The sequence below is a fragment of the Nomascus leucogenys genome, chromosome 18, assembly GCF_006542625.1.
Source record: "Nomascus leucogenys isolate Asia chromosome 18, Asia_NLE_v1, whole genome shotgun sequence".
Taxonomy (NCBI): Eukaryota; Metazoa; Chordata; class Mammalia; order Primates; family Hylobatidae; genus Nomascus; species Nomascus leucogenys.
Window position 1 is genome coordinate 74,798,573 of NC_044398.1, and position 17,780 is coordinate 74,816,352.

The window sequence follows — 17,780 nt, forward strand, 5'->3', positions numbered from 1 at the left end:
CCAATCCTCCTCCCGTTAGTGTTCTTAGGGGCCACAGAGAGATGAGGTTTTCCAGTTCAGATTCAGAAACAGAGCTTTCTTTGGTCTGCCAGAGGAGCACAGCACTGTCAGGGACCCTGCAGACCGCCTAATCTGCAGACAAGCAAACTGAGACAAGAGAGGGTAAGCAGTCCAAATCCTGCAGAGGAACACTAGCGGCACCCACAGTAGGCACAGGCTCCCAGGCCTCTGCTTCTCCCACTCCAACACATTGCATCTCTGTGGAAAATGAGAACAGTGTGCTGCCTTGGAGGGGAGAAAGTCTACATGCTGTCACAGTTCACCTACTGGGCTGGTACCCAAAATTCCCATTTGTTTAAGGGAGAAAATCCAAAGTTACACAAAGATGCCTCCAGTAAAGTCTCGGGTTTCAGGTACATGGAACAGCCTGCTTAGCTGCCATTTAGGGGCTGAACATTCTGTCCAGTTCACAAAGGGCTTCTCCCAGGGCCCCCTTCTCTTACTCTCCATAAGGTGGCTGATGGCCCCTCAGTGGTCAAAGCAAGTTAATGCATTTTCTTAACTTCAGTAGCCCACTTCTAGAGAGGCAGTTTCTTTCTTGAAAAGAAGAGACTCTACAGTGATTTTATTTTATTTAGGAAAAGGGAGTAATAATAATAATATTGTAATAAATACCATGTCCCATCTAGATGCTAAAAATGACATTCTGTGAGGCAGAAAGATATGCCTCTTGTTTATTTGCCTTTACACTGATATCTGTGCCCTTTGCTACTAATGTCCCCAGAGCTGGCACCAAGCAGCTGAATGAATACTGGGCAATTCCACTGAGCGTTCTGTGTGTATGAGGTTGAGTCACTGACAACATAATGAACATTTTATTTTTTTTTATTTTTAGAAATGTAACACACAATGGCATTTATAGCCATTGTGGTTCTACTTTCAGATTGTGATATAATTCTAAAGCTAATTACCGAATTTCTGTGTTTATAGAAAATTGGAGCGTGTGGTAATTATGTGCTATTAATAAAACTTGGACTTTGTATAAGCTTGGAAATGCAACAATTCAAACAATAAAGCTGTTTGGCACCGTTTGATAGCACTATAGACAAATGATGAGGGAGTGATTTATCTTAATTTATAAAATAGAAAATTCTTAGCTCTGTTCCCAGGGAAAAAAATATCTGCTGAAATGCCATATCAGGGCATAAACCATCAGTGAAGCCATTTTCCTTTGCAGACCTTAGACAGCAGCTATATTCAAGCCTTATAAGCTTATAAGAAGGGATGGCAGTAAGAGTAGAATAGTTAAGGCCCACAACATTGGCAATGTTTCAGTTCAGCCTGAAAGCCCAGCTCTGGTCAAAGGAGATGGAGGTACGCACAGTGGACCTGGTCCAGGATGTGGCTAACTCCCTTCTCCCTGGCTGTCTGCCTTGAGAGATCATGGGTCTCAAACTGGACTGCACAGTTAAGTCATCAGGAGGGAATTTTTAAAATACTGATGGCTGGGCCCCACTATAAGCCAACTGAATCAGGCTCTCTTGGGGTGAGACCTGGGCTTAAGGTGATTCTCCTGTGCAGCAGCCAAGATTGAGAATTGGTGCTTTATTAGAGGAGACCTTGCCTCAATCCCCCATGTTGCATACCTAGCCCTTTCTCACCCATTCTATCTGTCCTTGAGATCTTACATGAAAACAGACTGTGCCTTGCACTTATGGAGGTGGGGCCCTGCTGCCTTTCTCCTGCCCTCCTCTCTCACTTGATCAGCATGCAGCCCACAGACACATCCTCATACCTCATACCCATGGGAGTGGATTTGGAAAGTTTTTACAGGTATATTTCTGCAGATCCTCAAGGCTGCTTTCCCTTCCTTTTCCAATCATTATTACTGAGACTTGAGTTCCTCTTCACATATCAGTCAATACTTGAAAAAGAGCTCCCATGAGGTCTCCAGAATTACCCTAAGAAAATGGTCCTCAAACCGTGCTCAACAGAAGAGTGGTGTTTTGTGAAATGGACTGAGAGGTTTCATACCTAAAATTAAATGGTGACTGTCTTTCCTCAAACAACAGAAGAAAAATAAGTGGATAGAATTTCTTCAACTTTAGGATGATCTTCCCCACAAAACTTTCCTAAACCCATGGTACCTGCCAGTGCTTGCCTATCCTCAGTTAATTAAAAGATGCCTCTGCTTTTTGTACCAAATTATGTTCCTGGCTATTTTAAATGAAATCTGCCACTATGTCCTGGGGTTTCAAGAGCACTTTCTCCAATGCACAACCACCTGGAAGTGTGTAGGGACCATTGTCCCAAGGGTTTCAAAAGATGAGTTCTCCCCTACCTTAGACTAGAAGCCTCCTGAGATGGCTTCTTGCTTTACAGTTCTGGGGTTTTATGACCATGTATGCTCTGAGATGAGGGAAGATATTGGATGTGTGTAGTGGCATTGCATGCTGTGTGCTGAAATCAGGAAGTGTGGAAGGACGGTCCATGCTACAGGAAGGCCCAGCTGTCCCCAGGTGGGGTTGTTTTCCCTCTTGTTCCCATACTGTGCCCCTTTCTGTTTCATCCATTGTAAGAAGCTCTTCTCTGGAAGTTTTAGAATTTGTTACTCTTTCATTATTCCAAGTCAATGTAATAAATGTTGGCCCTGGTGAATGCTTAATACCTGAGTTATGCTGAATTCCAATCATGGTAACAAGAGACTATTAAAACCAAGCAGAAGATGGAATTGGAGGCCATTGTCTTCAGTGAAACAACTTAGAAAACAAAATAGTGCATGTTCTCACTTGTAAGTGGGAGCTAAATGGTGGGTACACATGGACATGGGGTGTGGAATGATAGACATCAGAGACTCAGAAGGGTGGGAAGGTGTGGGGGATGAGAAAATACTCAGTGGGTGAAATGTACATTATTGGGGTGATAGATGCCCTAAAAGCACAGACTTCACCACTATGCAATATGTCAAAGTAACAAAACTACACTTGTACTCCTTAAATTTATACAAATTTTAACAAACGAGCAAATAACAGTAAGTGAACATACATAGCCACTATAGTCCTCTGACCATAAAGCCTTGATAGCACCATCACCCAGCCTCAAGTTTGCCCTGGGTAGCCCTGTTGCTCCAGTTGTACTTCCTTGGCCTCTCTTTGCAAATCTAAAGCACTGTCTTCATGACCAATGACTCTTCTCTGATCTCAGCCAGGTTCGACTGGAGGCAGACATGAGGGCTCCTGCAGGAGAATGCCCTGTAGAAATGTTTGGCAGAATAGCTCTCATTTTTTCCTGAGCCAACCCATCTCAGACTTTTTTTCTTGTAACAGCAAAATAAATTCAATATTTGCCTACTGGAAACTAGAGCTAGTGCAATTAGACACAGACTCTCATCCTTCAGTTGTCTCATAGAACAGATTGTTTGAGATTTCGTTTTGAAAATTTACAGCTGATTATTCTGTCTTTTATCAATTTTACAGAGACATGAGAGAAATGAAAAACCTTTTAAGCAAACTCAGGGAAACGATGCCTTTACCATTGAAAAATCAAGGTGAGTCTTGTCACTTCTCTTTGAGGCAGAGGATGTTTTTAATGGGATAACCTTGGGAATTGTTTCTTGGAAATTAAAGCATGTGTCTCACACAAACAGTAGAAGGCATTGAGCATTCATTAGTCTTTCCTCAAGAATATATCAGAATGAGACTAGAGACTCTCTGGTGAACACAGCATGCTCTGAGGGGGCCCAAGGTACACTCTGACCTTAAAATGAACTCCTCCTCCACTGGTCCTATTACTCACTGTGGAAAGCACCATGCCAGGCACAGCAAGAGACTTAAGAACACCTTCAAAGGAAGATCTCTGCCATCCACTTGTGTAATTACCTTTGAAAAGTAATCCAAAAAATTAACATATATTGAGAACTTACAGCATGCCACTATTCAAAATACTTTGCATGTATTAACTGTATTAACTTATTTAATTCTAAACAACTTTGAGGGAAATGCTATGAATGTTTCCCAATTTACTAGAAACTGGCGCACAGAGAGGTTAGCTAACTTGGCCAAGGTCACACAGACTGTAAGTAGAAAAACTGGGATGTGAAATCAGGCAGTGTGTCTCCAGGTCTATCCTATGGGAGTATATGCCCTAATGCAGAAATGAGAGGGAGATGTTCACTAGAATGAGGGAAAGTCCTCTGCATGCCTTTTAAACTATTGTATCCTCAATATCTGGAGCCTGGGACATAGTAGAATAACACCTGTCACAATCGATGTTTGTTAAATCTGCATCTACCTTTGCAGCCCCAGAGACTGACGATGTGTACAAAGGACCAATAATAAGTGCTTACATTAAGTATACATGGCTGGAGCAGCCATAGGTGAAGTATCAACTTCAGAAAGTGGTACACAGGGGTGGAGAAAGCCTTCTAGGAGGCAAGAAAGAACCTCCTCTTGTTTTCACTGAGCAAAGCCTGATGGGAGGGAAGACAGGGTGCCACTTGCCTTGAAGCGAGGAGGAGGAGGAGGAGGATTTGGCAGTGGAGCTGGAGGCTCCTCTTGGCTCCAGGAGCAGCTCAGCAGAAGGTGGAGGGGTGGAAGTGAGAACACCAGATGAAGAGGCTGAGGAGTAGTGTGGCCTGAGCTACACAGGGGCGGAGGTCAGAAAATTAGAAGCAAGGGCTACAGCACATCAGATAGCTCAGAACATCCCCTGAAAGGGCCTGGTCACCAAGGCCAACTGGTTTGAGCCACAAGTGTAGTGTTTTAAGAAAGCAGAAAACATGCTGTAGTGATGAGAGACTGCTCTGACCACCACATGGAAGATTGTTGCCAGAAATAAGCACAGTGTTTAGAACAAGGGCTTTGAATTAAGGATAGCCTTGGGTTCAAACGCTGGCTCTGCCACCTACCAGCTTTGCACCCTGGAACAAGTTGTTTAACTTCTGCAAATGTATTTCCTCATCCCTGCAAAGGGGATAATAGTGTCACCTACTTTAGAAGTCTGTTGTGGGGATTAAATGAAGCAATGTGTCATATGCCTACTACCAAACTTAGCGAGCAAACACTTGACAAACGCTTTGTTATTATTATTGTTGTCACTGTTATTATTATTATTTACAAGTTGGCCAACCCAGCTTTGTTCAAGAGAACCCCAAATCACTATCAAATAGAGGAATCCCTGCTACCACTCACTCGGCAACAGACCATGTGTAGTGTATATGTCAGGCTCGTCTTGAGCCTGCAATTCAAAGCATTGGCCCCAGGACTTTAGATCCACAGCTCATGTCTGAAGCTGTCCTCAGTGTCTTAATAGGTTTGGCAAGCCTCCTTCATCAGTAGCACCCTGACCTCTCGCCCTCCCTCACATTCAGCTTTCCAAGAGGATGGCTGCCCAGGGTCCCCCAGTCTGAATTTCATGGGTGCCATGTAACCTATATTTTAAATCACATCATCCTGAACATTCCCTCCCCATTTAGTGATCATTCATCCAGCAGTTTTTGACTGTGTGTTAATAGAAAGACAGAAATTTTGTTTTATTTGGTCATTTATAATCATAAAGAATATCATCTAAATATTTTATGTGACTTTGTATCATCTTTATACACAGAAAAAAATAATTAGAATTTTAATTACATTTTTTAATGTAATAATAATAATCGAAGGTTGATACTGTGAGTGAAAACATGAGTGAAAAGGGAATAGTCATCAAAATAAATTATACTCAGGACTTGAGCCTTGGCTCTATCTGGGGAACAAAAAGGAAAAAGTTAGAAAGGCGATACAAGGACTTATTCAGAAGGAAGTGGTGCAGTAGGATTTTAACAATCAAAAATAACTAATGTAAAGGATTGTGAGGAATTTGAGTTTCTTCACTGAGGGGAGAAATGAGAACCCTTAGCATGTGACAATACATCTCTGTTCTCTGTATGTTTAACATGACCTCATAGCCTACTGAGCTGACCCGTGGGGAAGGGGACTGTGTCTGAACTGGAGGATCCAGAGGGAACCTGAAGAGTCTCTCTGGGAACATTTTGACAGATGCATATGGCACCATTTTAATGAACAAATCATATAGATTCTTCTTGCTACATAGACTGAGATAGACCATAGAGGCTTCCCCAATTCCTTTCTGGAATTCTTTTCAGGTGGTTTATTTATTATCCAGGTCTAATATGTGCAGGAAATGGTGCAGGGTAAAATGTGGAAAAAAGTATTCCGGTTCTTTTCTGCAGGACCTTATTGTCAAAACATGATTCTAACGGAATGAAAACCATTATAGAAAGCCATCTGTTTTCTTTCTGCCTTCTTATTTCCTTTCTCTTTTTATTCCTTTTACATGGGTCTTTAAATCAGAAAAAAAAAGGGAAAGATACCACTCCTGGTCCCCATGTTTCCTATCTCAACCCCTGACCACGTGAAAATGCTGCTGACTGAGTCTGCTGTTCTCCAGGCTCTAACTCGGCCCTCAACTCCAAAACTGTTCCATGTTTATTTCAGCATTTAAAGATTTAATAATATCTTCACCCCTTTCTACTACAGTCAAAACTCGGCTCCACAACGGTTTACTTTAAATCAACTTTCAGTGGAGAAGAAAGGAAGGTGGCCAAGGGCAGGAATTTTAATGGTTGGTGATTATGCCTTCATTTTCAGACGGCCTTTTCTTTCGCATCCATCCAGTTTAACACTGGAGGCCAAGAGATGCACAAAAGAAAAGCAAGCCACCCTTGCACTGCTGAGTTCCACCGCAGGCTGCAGACAAGGCCCAGGTCTCCTGGCTCTCAGCCCACAGTTCTTTCCACTGCTTCAGCGCCCCTCCTGTCCTACATTCTAGGACACTGGCAGTGCTGTAGGGAGCTTCATTAATTATGATAGTCTCGCTGTGTCAAATGGATTATAAATGGAACCACCTGTGGGGAGCCTGCAAGGTTACTGACAGAGGCTAAAAGGAGATTGGAAAGTGAAGGACAAGCATCTTCTAAATGCACGCTGTTATCAAACAAAACAAATCAGCAGAAATAAATTAAGCCTGAAAGACAGTTTCGCCTTTTCCAAAATTCTGACTTAGTGAATGCTGTGGGAGGTGTTGGTATGTTCATTCTTGCATAGAATTTGGTCGTTGATGCCATGCACGAGAATCAGTCTGGAAGTAGGTAAGTCAGGAATTGACCTGGGCTAGAATGAGTCCCCTCCTGTGAACAATACTACTCCAGACTAATGTGGGCCTAGAGATAGTTCTCCCAGACTCATAGCATCCTCCTCCAATCAGGACCCCCACATCCAGAACCGAACCTGGCTGTGTGAGGCAGAAGAGTTCTCAGATATCTGGCTGAAGAATACTGGGCAGTTATGCCACCACCTAGTGTAGAGATGACCTTGTAGGTCCTTCCTCCAAGGGCCTCATAAAGACTTTCTATGTTTCTAGCTGCTGTCTGAAAATTATTCTGAGCAGTTTTACCAGTAGCCCCATATCCTTTGCAATTTCTGCAATCTCTTGTCCAAGATTCAGTGTGACATATGTAAACCAATCTAATTTCTTAATGCATCAGTCTATTATGTTTAGCTCCTACTCACAGATGTGAAATGTCTACTCACTATCTACTGAAGGAAGAACAGACCTCTCACCCCAGCAGCCTTTGTCCCCATCCTCATCCAACATATAATGGTCACCAATGATGTGTCAAATTCTGTGCTAGGTGCTGAGGAGGTCTCTCCTCCACTAAAGCCTCTCCCTTTCAACAGGGAAAAATTGGATAAGAATCACCTAGGAAACTTTTCTAAACACCATATGCCTCCTCTCTCACAGATTCTGGTAGAGCCTTCAGGGTTGGGCTGAAAACAACTATTACATATGCAGACACACACACACACACACACACACACACACAATTGGAAAGACACCGAAATTAGTGCTCACAATGTAATAATGCCATAAAAGTTAGACATGGGTTGCTACAAGGTATATTAGATTCTCACCTAGCCCAGGCTTGAATAGAAAATGGGGGATTATTAGGGATTGCTTTTTAGAAGGTATCTGTGCTGACAATTTTTAGGGTGAGTAGCACTTAGCCAAAGAAATAGAAAAAAAGATAGTCTAGGCAGAAGATTCTGGATGTGTGAAGGCATATGGGGAGATGAAATAGGAGGGGATTTTGATAACTACAAGGACTTAAGTAGTTGGGAAAGTCTCTAGACAAAAGGCTTAAGAGAGAGACAAGTGCTGTATCATTAAGGCCCCTTAGGCCATGTTGAGGTTTGGGAGTCACTGGAAGGATTCCATGAGGAGGCAGTTGCAGTCATCCAGGTGAGAAATGCTTAAGATCTCACTTAAAGTCAGGGGATTGGAGAGGCGGACAGGGACAATTGGATGTGGTGCATAAGGAGAAGCAGAATCCAGAAAGAAACCCAAGTTCAGACTTGGAAAACGGAGTAAATAACGATGTTGGTCACCAAGTTAGAGAGAACAGAGGAGCAGTAGTAAAGGCAGAGAACAACAACTTTTGGACATGGGGGGAACCTTCTGGAGCAGTGCTCCATGGTTAATAGTGCTGAAGTGAGACATGTGATCTGAGAGGACTGAAACACAGATTTGAGCATCATCAGCATAGGGGGAATTGAAGCCCTACCAAGAGTGTGCACAGACAAGAGTCCTGGAATACCAAAATGGAAGGTTTGAGAGGAAAGAAGATCAGTTTACAAAGGAGACTGAGATGAAAATCACAAGAGCATTATTAAATAAATCAAAGAAGGTTGCAAAGAAGGAATGGCCAGTGGTGAAGCTAACTATGAATTGGAAGTGTCCACAGGATTTAACAACAAGGTAGTCACTTGTGGTGTTGGCAAAAGCAGCTTTCTTGGAATTTTGGGCATGGAAGCTTGGCTAAGGAGGAGGGGAAGTGAATGGTAGATGATGAGCTGGGGCAGCAATAAAATAAAATAACATAAAATAAAAAGACTTTTATAAAGAGTTGCTTACAGAGCAGTGGGAAGATGGGATTGGATGCAGATGATGTGCCAAGAGCTGTAGCAATTGTTTATAGAAGCAATGGGAACATGAAGGAATGCAGAAGCATGGAGCAGTCAGAAAAGACTGCAGGAAAAAAAATGTTTAAGCTAATCTTTGAAGGAGGGCTTGCCATTTGTCTAAGGAGGGAGGACTTTTCTGAAAAGAGAGGTGGCAAATGCAAAGGCAGCAGGCAAAAGAAAGTACAGGCATCGTTAGGGAATTCTAAGTAACTCTGTTTTGGACTATCTCCTCCTTCATAAGCCCTTCATTCCAGCCAGACTGGACTGTTCACTTGGACCCAAATTCAGGCTGCCTTTGATCACTTCTCTTTATTCACACTGTTCCCTCCATCCTGAAGGCCTATCCCCTGCCACCTTCACCAAATGTCCAAGTTCTCATTCCTCGTGGCCCAGCATGAACTCCAGGGCCTCCGTGAATCTTCCATAAACATCTTTTTCCTTCTCCTCCAAATGGGAGGAATCTCCCCTCTTCTCCTGCCTGGCATTCTCATAGCAATGTATTCAGATCTTTCTTATAGCATTTTTCATGAAGCCTCATAGTTACTCAAGGAAAGATCCTTGAGGCCAGGGACTATCTTTCTATTAGGATCGGTATTATCCTCAGTACCCAATGTAAAGCCTTGGACTTAGCAGGCCTTCTGTTAATCCAGTGGTTCTCAAAGTGTGCTCTTACGACCAGCAGCAATGTCTGGGAACTTGTAAGAAATGCTGATCCTCTGGCCCCACCCCAGAGCTACTGACTGAGAAACTCTGGAGGTGGGGTCAGCAATTTGTGCTTTAACAAGACCTAAGATGATGCTGATGCAGCTAATGTTTGAGAACCACTGGCTTAGCTGAGGGTCTCTCTCTTTTTTTCCCTGGAATAGAAATTTGTAACTGCAGTGTAGTAGAAGCATTTCTCATCACCTATATAAGAAATCTTTTATTAGCAAAATAAATTTGAGCAATAGAGAAGTGGTTTGGGGGAATTGCAGTGTCCCTGGCTTTAGTAGCATTCAAGAATTAAATGTTGAGGCTGGGCATGGTGGCTTATTCCTATAATTCCAGCACTTTGGGAGGCCGAGGCGGGAGTATTGCTTGAGGCCAAGAGTTCGAGACCAGTCTGGGCAACATAATGAAACCCTGTCTCTCCAAAAATAAATAAAATTTTTAAAAAAATCTTAAAGAATTAAACATTGAATGACTGAGGTTTGAACTTACTGGTGGCCAAATTTCTTACTCTCCCTCGTTTTTTTTACTTTCTCCTATGCTTTATTTACTCTGCTTCCCTTTCCACCTTTCATTTTCACATTTAAAACTGTCTTAGGTTATAGTTTTCTGAGAGTGAGTACTTTGGAGAAAAGATGCTATAAAAGTCTTAATTATAAGCCACATCTAAACAAAAATTTGCAATAAAAAGCAAAGATTTTCCAATAAGTTCAAGTGGATTATTCCAGAAAATTTAGAATGAGTGGAGAAACATTCCCTTTTGCTTACATTCTTGCAGCCCTTCTGTTTATTCAGTGGTTCTCAAAGAGTGGTTTTAGGACTAGCAGCAATGTCTGGGAACTTGTAAGAAATGCTGATTCTCTGGCCCCACCCCAGAGCTGCTGAGATAGGCCTTCAGAGACAGGATTTCAATCAATGTGGAGAGACACATTTCCTTGGAACTGAATTCACTTCAAACCATCCCAGGAATACTTACTGCTTGGTAAATTTCAGCATTTACTGCAGGTGTCAGCTCCCTATGGTGTAGAAAGCTGCTCTGAATTTCTGCCAATAATTTTTTAGCTTTTCTATTACCTCAGCCTCAGGTGATGATCAGACAAGCTCTAAGCAAGGCAAAGGTCTCACAAATGTGCAGCAAAGATGCCCCAAACTAGCAGTTGTCCTTAATAGGCAGCCTGCCCTTTGCTTAATGTCTGAGCACTTTCTCATCAATCCTAACAATTTATTCACTTGTGAGAGAGATACATAGCACACATAAATATATGTGTATATGTGGGTATGTATGTGCACATAATGTGTATATATATGCTATATATATGTATATCTGGATACAAATATATATATATATATATAGAGAGAGAGAGAGAGAGAAGGCTGAGCGAGAATTTCAATAGCTCAAAAGGCTGTGCTATTAAAAGGTTTTTAGGTTTTTTTTAATCCGCTGTAGTGAATTCACAGATATAAGGGTCAATCTTGATACAAATTTCATAGTATCTGTGTATAATACCTACTTGTTTTTAATATATACAAAAACAAGACAGTGGAGCTAAATACATGACCACAACATACACATACACATTTTCCTTTGTAAATACAACAATTGTGGTAGATATTTCCTCGTGTAAGAGGAGCAACACACATCAGAGGTGCATTCTATAACGTATAAAGACCACTTCAGTCCCTCCCCAAATTAGATGTCTTTGGGGAAAGGGAAGGAGACACCAGAATTTAGAAAACAGATCTTCCAAGTCTTAAATAAAGAACACTATGAAGATCTTTCTTTCCCATAAATATCTTCATAGTTCTGATGACCCTGTTTTAGGGAAGCATTGAATTCCAGGTGAATTTGAGTTTCAGAAAGTGTATTCAGAGTCCAAAGAGACACTGAAAGGTAAAATTCTTTACCCCTCAGAATTTGCTATATCTTTGCCATATCCAGCTAGGTTAAGTACATTGATCAATTCATGGTTAAAGAAGTAAGAGTCCTAAAAATGATGAGAAAATTCGTTATTTCTTTCTGCCCCAAATATTTCATGGTTTATATCTGAGATGCTCTCCTGAAAACTGAGGCTAATGTTTAGTATCTAACACTGTTTGCAGTTTCTTAACTATTTGGGAGCAAGTTAACTTTAAAAGAAAGATATCCTCTTTTTAAGTCTCATAATGTTGACATCCAGATTATAGGAAATTATTTTTCACTATGGAAAGGACAATTATAGTCCTGTTTTTCTCCATGTCAACAGAATATGAGCTTTAAGAGAGGATTTTAATCTCTGGAGACTGGGAGGGTGGACTGTGTTTGATTCATTTGATATGCCCAGCGGGGGCGCCTGTTTTCTTCTCTGGCTTGGACTTGCTACTCTAGCTCTGTCTAAATATATAACATAGTGCAACATTCCAAGGAACACTGTCAACCTTGGTGGGTGATACTAATTTACAAATAAGTATGACACATTAGAGCCTTTGGGAAGGGAAGGAGAAGCCCAGGCACTTAGATGACACTTTATGTAAGAGGACTGGAAAGCCAGGATCTATTTTTGCTCTCAACAGTTTCCTGAGCATTGTAAACCAAAAAGTATCTGAGACACATCTCAGCCAATGTAGAAATTTATTTTGCCAAGATTGAGTACATGCCCATGACACAGCCTCAGGAGGTCCTGAGAACATGTGCCCAAGGTGGTCAGGCTACAACTTGGTTTTATACGTTTAGGAAGACATAAGACATTAATCGATACACATAGGATGTATATCGGTTTGGTCTGGAAAAGTGGGACAACCAGAAGCGGGGCTTCTCAGTCATAGGGAGATTCAAAGATTTTCTGATTGGCAATCGCTTGAGTTATTATCTAAAGACCTGGAATCAACAGAAAGAAATGTCTGGGTTATTATGATAGGGGGTTGTGGAGACCAAGGTTTTATCATGTAGATGAAGCCTCCAGGTAGCAGGCTTCAGCGAAAATAGATTATAAATGTTTCTTATCAGACTGAAGGAGTCTGTTCTATCAGTCTTAAGGTCTCTGTGTTGATGTTAACTCCAGTCAGCTTTGTCTGAATTCCAAAAGGGAGGAGGATATAATGAATGTTCAACCGCCTCTTCCCAACATGGCCTGAACTAGTTTTTCAAGTTAACTTTGGAATGCAGTTGGCTGAGAGGAGGGGGCCATTCAGGTGGTTGGGGGGCTTACAATTCTATTTTTGGTTTACAGCATCTAGTCTCAGTAATCAAGAAAAACAAGCCCGCTTCTACATATCATTTCGATTGAGGTGGGGCACGTTCTTCACTTTAGCTATCTCTTCATCTAACTTCTGCTTCTGTGCCCTTTGCCAAGCTTCCATCCCCTTTAAGGTTAGGACAGGGAAAGGAGGGAACTCCTTAGCCCCACTCTGGAAGGAAAGTGCAACTAGTCTTGGCGGAGCTTAGGTATGTGACAGTCACCAATGCCAATCAACCATTTTGTTGCCCTTAGCTCTAGTCTGACCATGTCCTAGCACTGCCCCAGTTGGAAAATTCTAGATTATCCCCTTGTAGTCCTTTGCCTCTGGGACCCACATTGACGAGTTCTGCTTCAACAGGATATTTCTACCCACCTTCTCTTTTGGTTTGCACTTTTTAAAAAGACCCAACTCTTTAAACCAGATTAGATTTACTGGTTTATTTCTTCCTCTCCTTGTCATCATCCTAAAAATTTCAAACCAAAACTTATTAATTCAACAGCTGGCCGTCTTCTCTGAATGCCCTTGTGTACAGAAATCTATAGAAAGTGCTGGGGAAAGACTCAATAGGAAATAGTTGAAACATGAAGAGACATGAAGTCAATGAATGAAGGCGCGATAATGATCCAACGTAAAGGAAAATAGTTAATAATAGCTATTTTAACTAAATGCTTCCTCTATGCTAGACAGTAAGCTATTCACCACAGCTAAATGTTTTTCATAGATTATTTCATGTAATCCTCACCTGGGCTAAGTTTTATTAAACTCTATTTTACAGACAGCTTAGCAAGCTTCAGTTACATGTTCAAAGTCACAGAACTGGCAAATAGCAGAGGCAGGTTTAGAAAAGAAGCCAACCTTATTCATAAGCATGGGTTCTTTCAGATAAGGTATATACATTTCCCAACTGAAAGATTGCCTCTAAGCAGTTTCAATTCAATTTTAAGCAGTGGTTCTCAGCCTTGAACTATTTTGCCTCCTGCCCCTGGGAACATTTGGTCATAGCTGGGGATATATTTGGTTGTCACAAATTGTCATACAGTGCTACTGGCATCTGATGAATTGAGGGATGCTGCTAAACATTCCACAGTGCTCAGGATAGTACCCCACAACCAAGAATCATCTGGTCCAAAATGCCAACAGTGCTGAGGTTGAGAAATCCTGATTAGGAGGATGGTGGATTTGTAAAGCCACTGCCTAAAAAGCAGGTTGCTGTGTCTATACCTCACTTATGTGCACATTATGTCCCATCACAGATGACAGCAGCCTTCTGAATCTAACTCCCTATCCCCTGGTGAGAAGACGGAAGAGAAGGTTCTTTGGGCTGTGTTGTCTCGTCTCAAGCTAGGTGGCTCCTCCTGGAAACCCACTGAGAACATCTGAAAAAAAATCACAAAACCCGAGGACCTCCAGACAGCTGAACCACACAGTTATTGGTTTTTGACTATGTTTTCTATGCTTCCTTATTACTTTTATCTGCCTCCCCCTGCCCTTTTAAATGATTTTACACTTGAAAGCAGCTGCCGTCAAGAAAAAAAAGAACAGATTCAAAAAGCAGGCTGTTTTTAAAAGGAAATTTTAAAGCTGACATTGTGCATGTCTGCTCCAAACCACGCCATGACAGATGCAAGAATTATGATTTTTAAATTATTTAAAGGTTTTTTTAAATGTATTATACAGAGGAAAAATATTTCACATATAATAGTATATCTATAGCTCTTGCTGATCTCATGTTAAAATTTATCGTATATGAAAGAAGTCTTTAAACATAGAAATCTATTTAAAACTGAAAAACTGTGTTCAAAAATCCAATCTATCAATATCATTAGAAATAATATTATAAGCAAACATATACCACCTCACCTATTGCTTTCTCTGCACTCATTTACATTTAGTCTTCCATTCTGTCAGAATCTAAGAGCTTCAACATAAAGTTATCTTAATTTATAATGCAACAAAAACCACATATGAAAAGTACTAAAATTTTGTAAATACGCGATAATCCTAATACCTTCATACAAATGCATATGGGCAACTAATTTCTTTTTGATCCAATGATGTCTTTTTCAGCTTCTTGGAGAATGAAGTAATCCAGTTAGGAAATGGTGTAGTAACATATACAATTACCCTCAAATGTAAAATCAAATATTATTACATTTTGTTCTAATTGAAATCTGAAGCATGGTGTCTGCACATCAGCATAGTGTTAAATCTTATAGGGCATGCTGGAATTAGCTCAGATCATAAAAATATTTAACATTTTGCATTGTTAATAAAGTTTTTTAGTTAAGCTAAGCTTGTCTCATTTTAGATGACTATGCAGATAAGACTTTTCCAATGTGTACTTGGTGTCTTGTCTTATGCTTAGACTCTTGAAAGCAGGACACATTAAGCAATACTATATTTTAGAAAGGAAGAAGCCACATGCTTTGTTTTTCTGCTCACAGCTTTGTTGTGATCTTCCTAAACTTCACTAAACTTGTAACATGGTACAAATTTTGTTATACCGTCTCCTGTTCTTCCTTTGGCCCATTTCCCAGACAGAATTTCCCATGGGTTGAGAGATCGAGTCTTCGCACTTTTTTCTTGTTTTCCATAGTCTGAAAAACCTTCAAGTCAGACAGGAGGCACCAGTGTCTATAGTACAATAGATGGATGAGCTAGATGCCAATAAGTGGTTTATCCAAGACACATCTTTAGTCCCAACCCTGTTCTTTCCCAATACTTATGTGCACAGCCATTTATATGTATACCAATATTTTTACCTAAAAACTAAATATATTAAGGCCTTTTGCTTTAGTGAAGATGAACTACTGTAATAATTATTGTATTAGGTTGAATTATATGAAATTTCCTATATTTGACTGTTTTGACCTACAAAATGGCAATTTCATATAGTTCACCCTAATATCTGATGTGGAAATTATACTTGGAATTGTCTTCTAGCTCTTTTGATTGAAAATGAAAGAATTAAAGGGTTGGAAGAAAACTTTATACAGGTCTCTATTTAGATCATACTGGCTGGTTTTTGGCCTTATTCTTTGAATCTAGAGCTGTGTTCCAATGAACCAGTAATTAATGCATGGTTATAGGTATACCTGGCTTCAAAAAAAAGAAGTAGCCATGGAAAGCTATATGAGAAAATCACAATTTTCTGAATCAAATATTTGTAAAACAATTTGATTATTTAAAGACTCTTAGGGTGAATATTCCCTGGAAAAGCAAGCAATCCAGACTTACCTGGCCTGCAAACCTTGAGTTAAGCTTAATATCTTCTCCTGAATCTAATTCATTTTCACCCCCTAAGGTCATTTCATTTAAGATCCATTGTTTTTGAAATTTTGAAGTAGCCCAGTTTGGCAACCCTCAGTACTTGCCTCTGCCCTCTCCTATACTTCAGCTGTGTTGAACGCTAGCTTCAATCTAGTTCCTACTAATCCATGCAAAGTTATTAACTGATAAGCCCAATCTTGTTCAGCACGTTCTTCTAAATGCCTGACCTAAAAAACTTCTGCTTGGTTAACTTGTGTTCATTCTTGCCTTAGCCTCAGTGTGAAAGTAACACTTACCTTCTGTGCAATTGTCCTTTGCACAACTGAAGACTGTTAATAAATTCAGGTCTCACCTTCATGTCTGAAAAGGCTGTAGTAGCTATTCATGGAGATGGGAATTTGTCTAATTACCTAGCCAGACTTTATATTTAAGGTAATATATTCAGCTACCATATCTTTTATTCATAGTGCCTGTTTTCCAGCCTTTAATCAGTTTTGTAGTTCCCGTGGATAAACTCCAAGATCTAAAGATCCTCTTTCAGTAGCATATCCTAAAATTAAGTTTAGTGCTCAAAATCCTGGTAACCTACACTGGCCCATGGTTACAGTAGGTAATTCACCGTCTCACATTAGACAGGCCAATGCATCCCTTAGGAGCTGCCCCGCTCTCCTCTCACCTACCAAAGGATTTTCTCAGGTGTGGTTCCAAGCGATAAAGTTCTACTGTCTCGGCTTCCTGCTGGTAATTCGCTTTCAGATTAGCAATAACACTGAGCTGATCTCTAGGGTCAAGAAGAGAACATTGAACTCATTTTGTTGCATGTACCCACAGGCTTGAAACAGAAAAGAATGTAAACTTTTGTGGCATACATTCACCCATTTCCCCACCATAACTTTAATATCCTGTGTTGATTTTTTTTTCAGATTACAAAGACAATACATGTTCTCTGTGGGAAATCTGAAAAATACTACCAAATAGAAAATAAAAATCACCTGAATTCCACCACGACTACATTGTTTAAAACCACATTTCTGGGTTTTAAATCAGTCAGTGGCTGGGCCCAAAGGCACTTTTGGGTAAGATAAGTGAAGAAATGCCCACAAGGCCAAGGTGTCACTTAAAAAAAAACAAACAAAAAAAACAAGCCAGAAAAAAAAAAAAAAAATCTGTCCACTAATGTTTTGCACGTATCTAGGAACAGACTCACTGCAAACCTCTGGTTATGCCATTATTCAGGGGCACAAAGAAAGCTTAGAAGTAGCATAGTCCTGATGACTCCTCTAATGAATTAAAGCTCTCGGGGGAAATTCTAAAATTGCCAGACCATTTTGTTTCTCTGTGCTCCTATGAAGCCAGTCAGGATACTGAGTGTTTGGCAATACTGCCACCTACTGAAAGCTGAGCTTCAGAGTGAGGTGAAATAAAGATAGAATGTAAAAGCATCTACTTTGTTTTAAACAGCAAACAAATGGACCAGATTAACAATTATCCGATCTGGAATTTAAAACTCTGAAAGTGTCAACATTGAAAGGATTAAGGATATCATCCAGTCAAACTTCCCACCCT

General features: G+C 40.5%; 1 protein-coding gene across 2 annotated transcripts in view; it reads left to right on the forward strand.

Moving 5' to 3' along the window:
• The window catches only part of RGS7BP (regulator of G protein signaling 7 binding protein), a 106,821-nt gene extending 89,479 nt beyond the window's left edge, over window positions 1-17,342 (forward strand). The window contains exons 5-6 of one of the 2 annotated variants that reach the window (XM_003265982.4): window positions 3,477-3,547; window positions 14,198-17,342. In XM_003265982.4, the coding sequence (XP_003266030.2) occupies window positions 3,477-3,547; window positions 14,198-14,289 (163 nt within the window). In that variant the 3' untranslated portion in view covers window positions 14,290-17,342. Of the gene's footprint in view, window positions 1-3,476; window positions 3,552-14,197 lie in introns of those variants that run through there. The other variant, XM_030798163.1, reaches the window with a different exon arrangement.
• The last annotated feature ends 438 nt before the right edge of the window (window positions 17,343-17,780 follow it).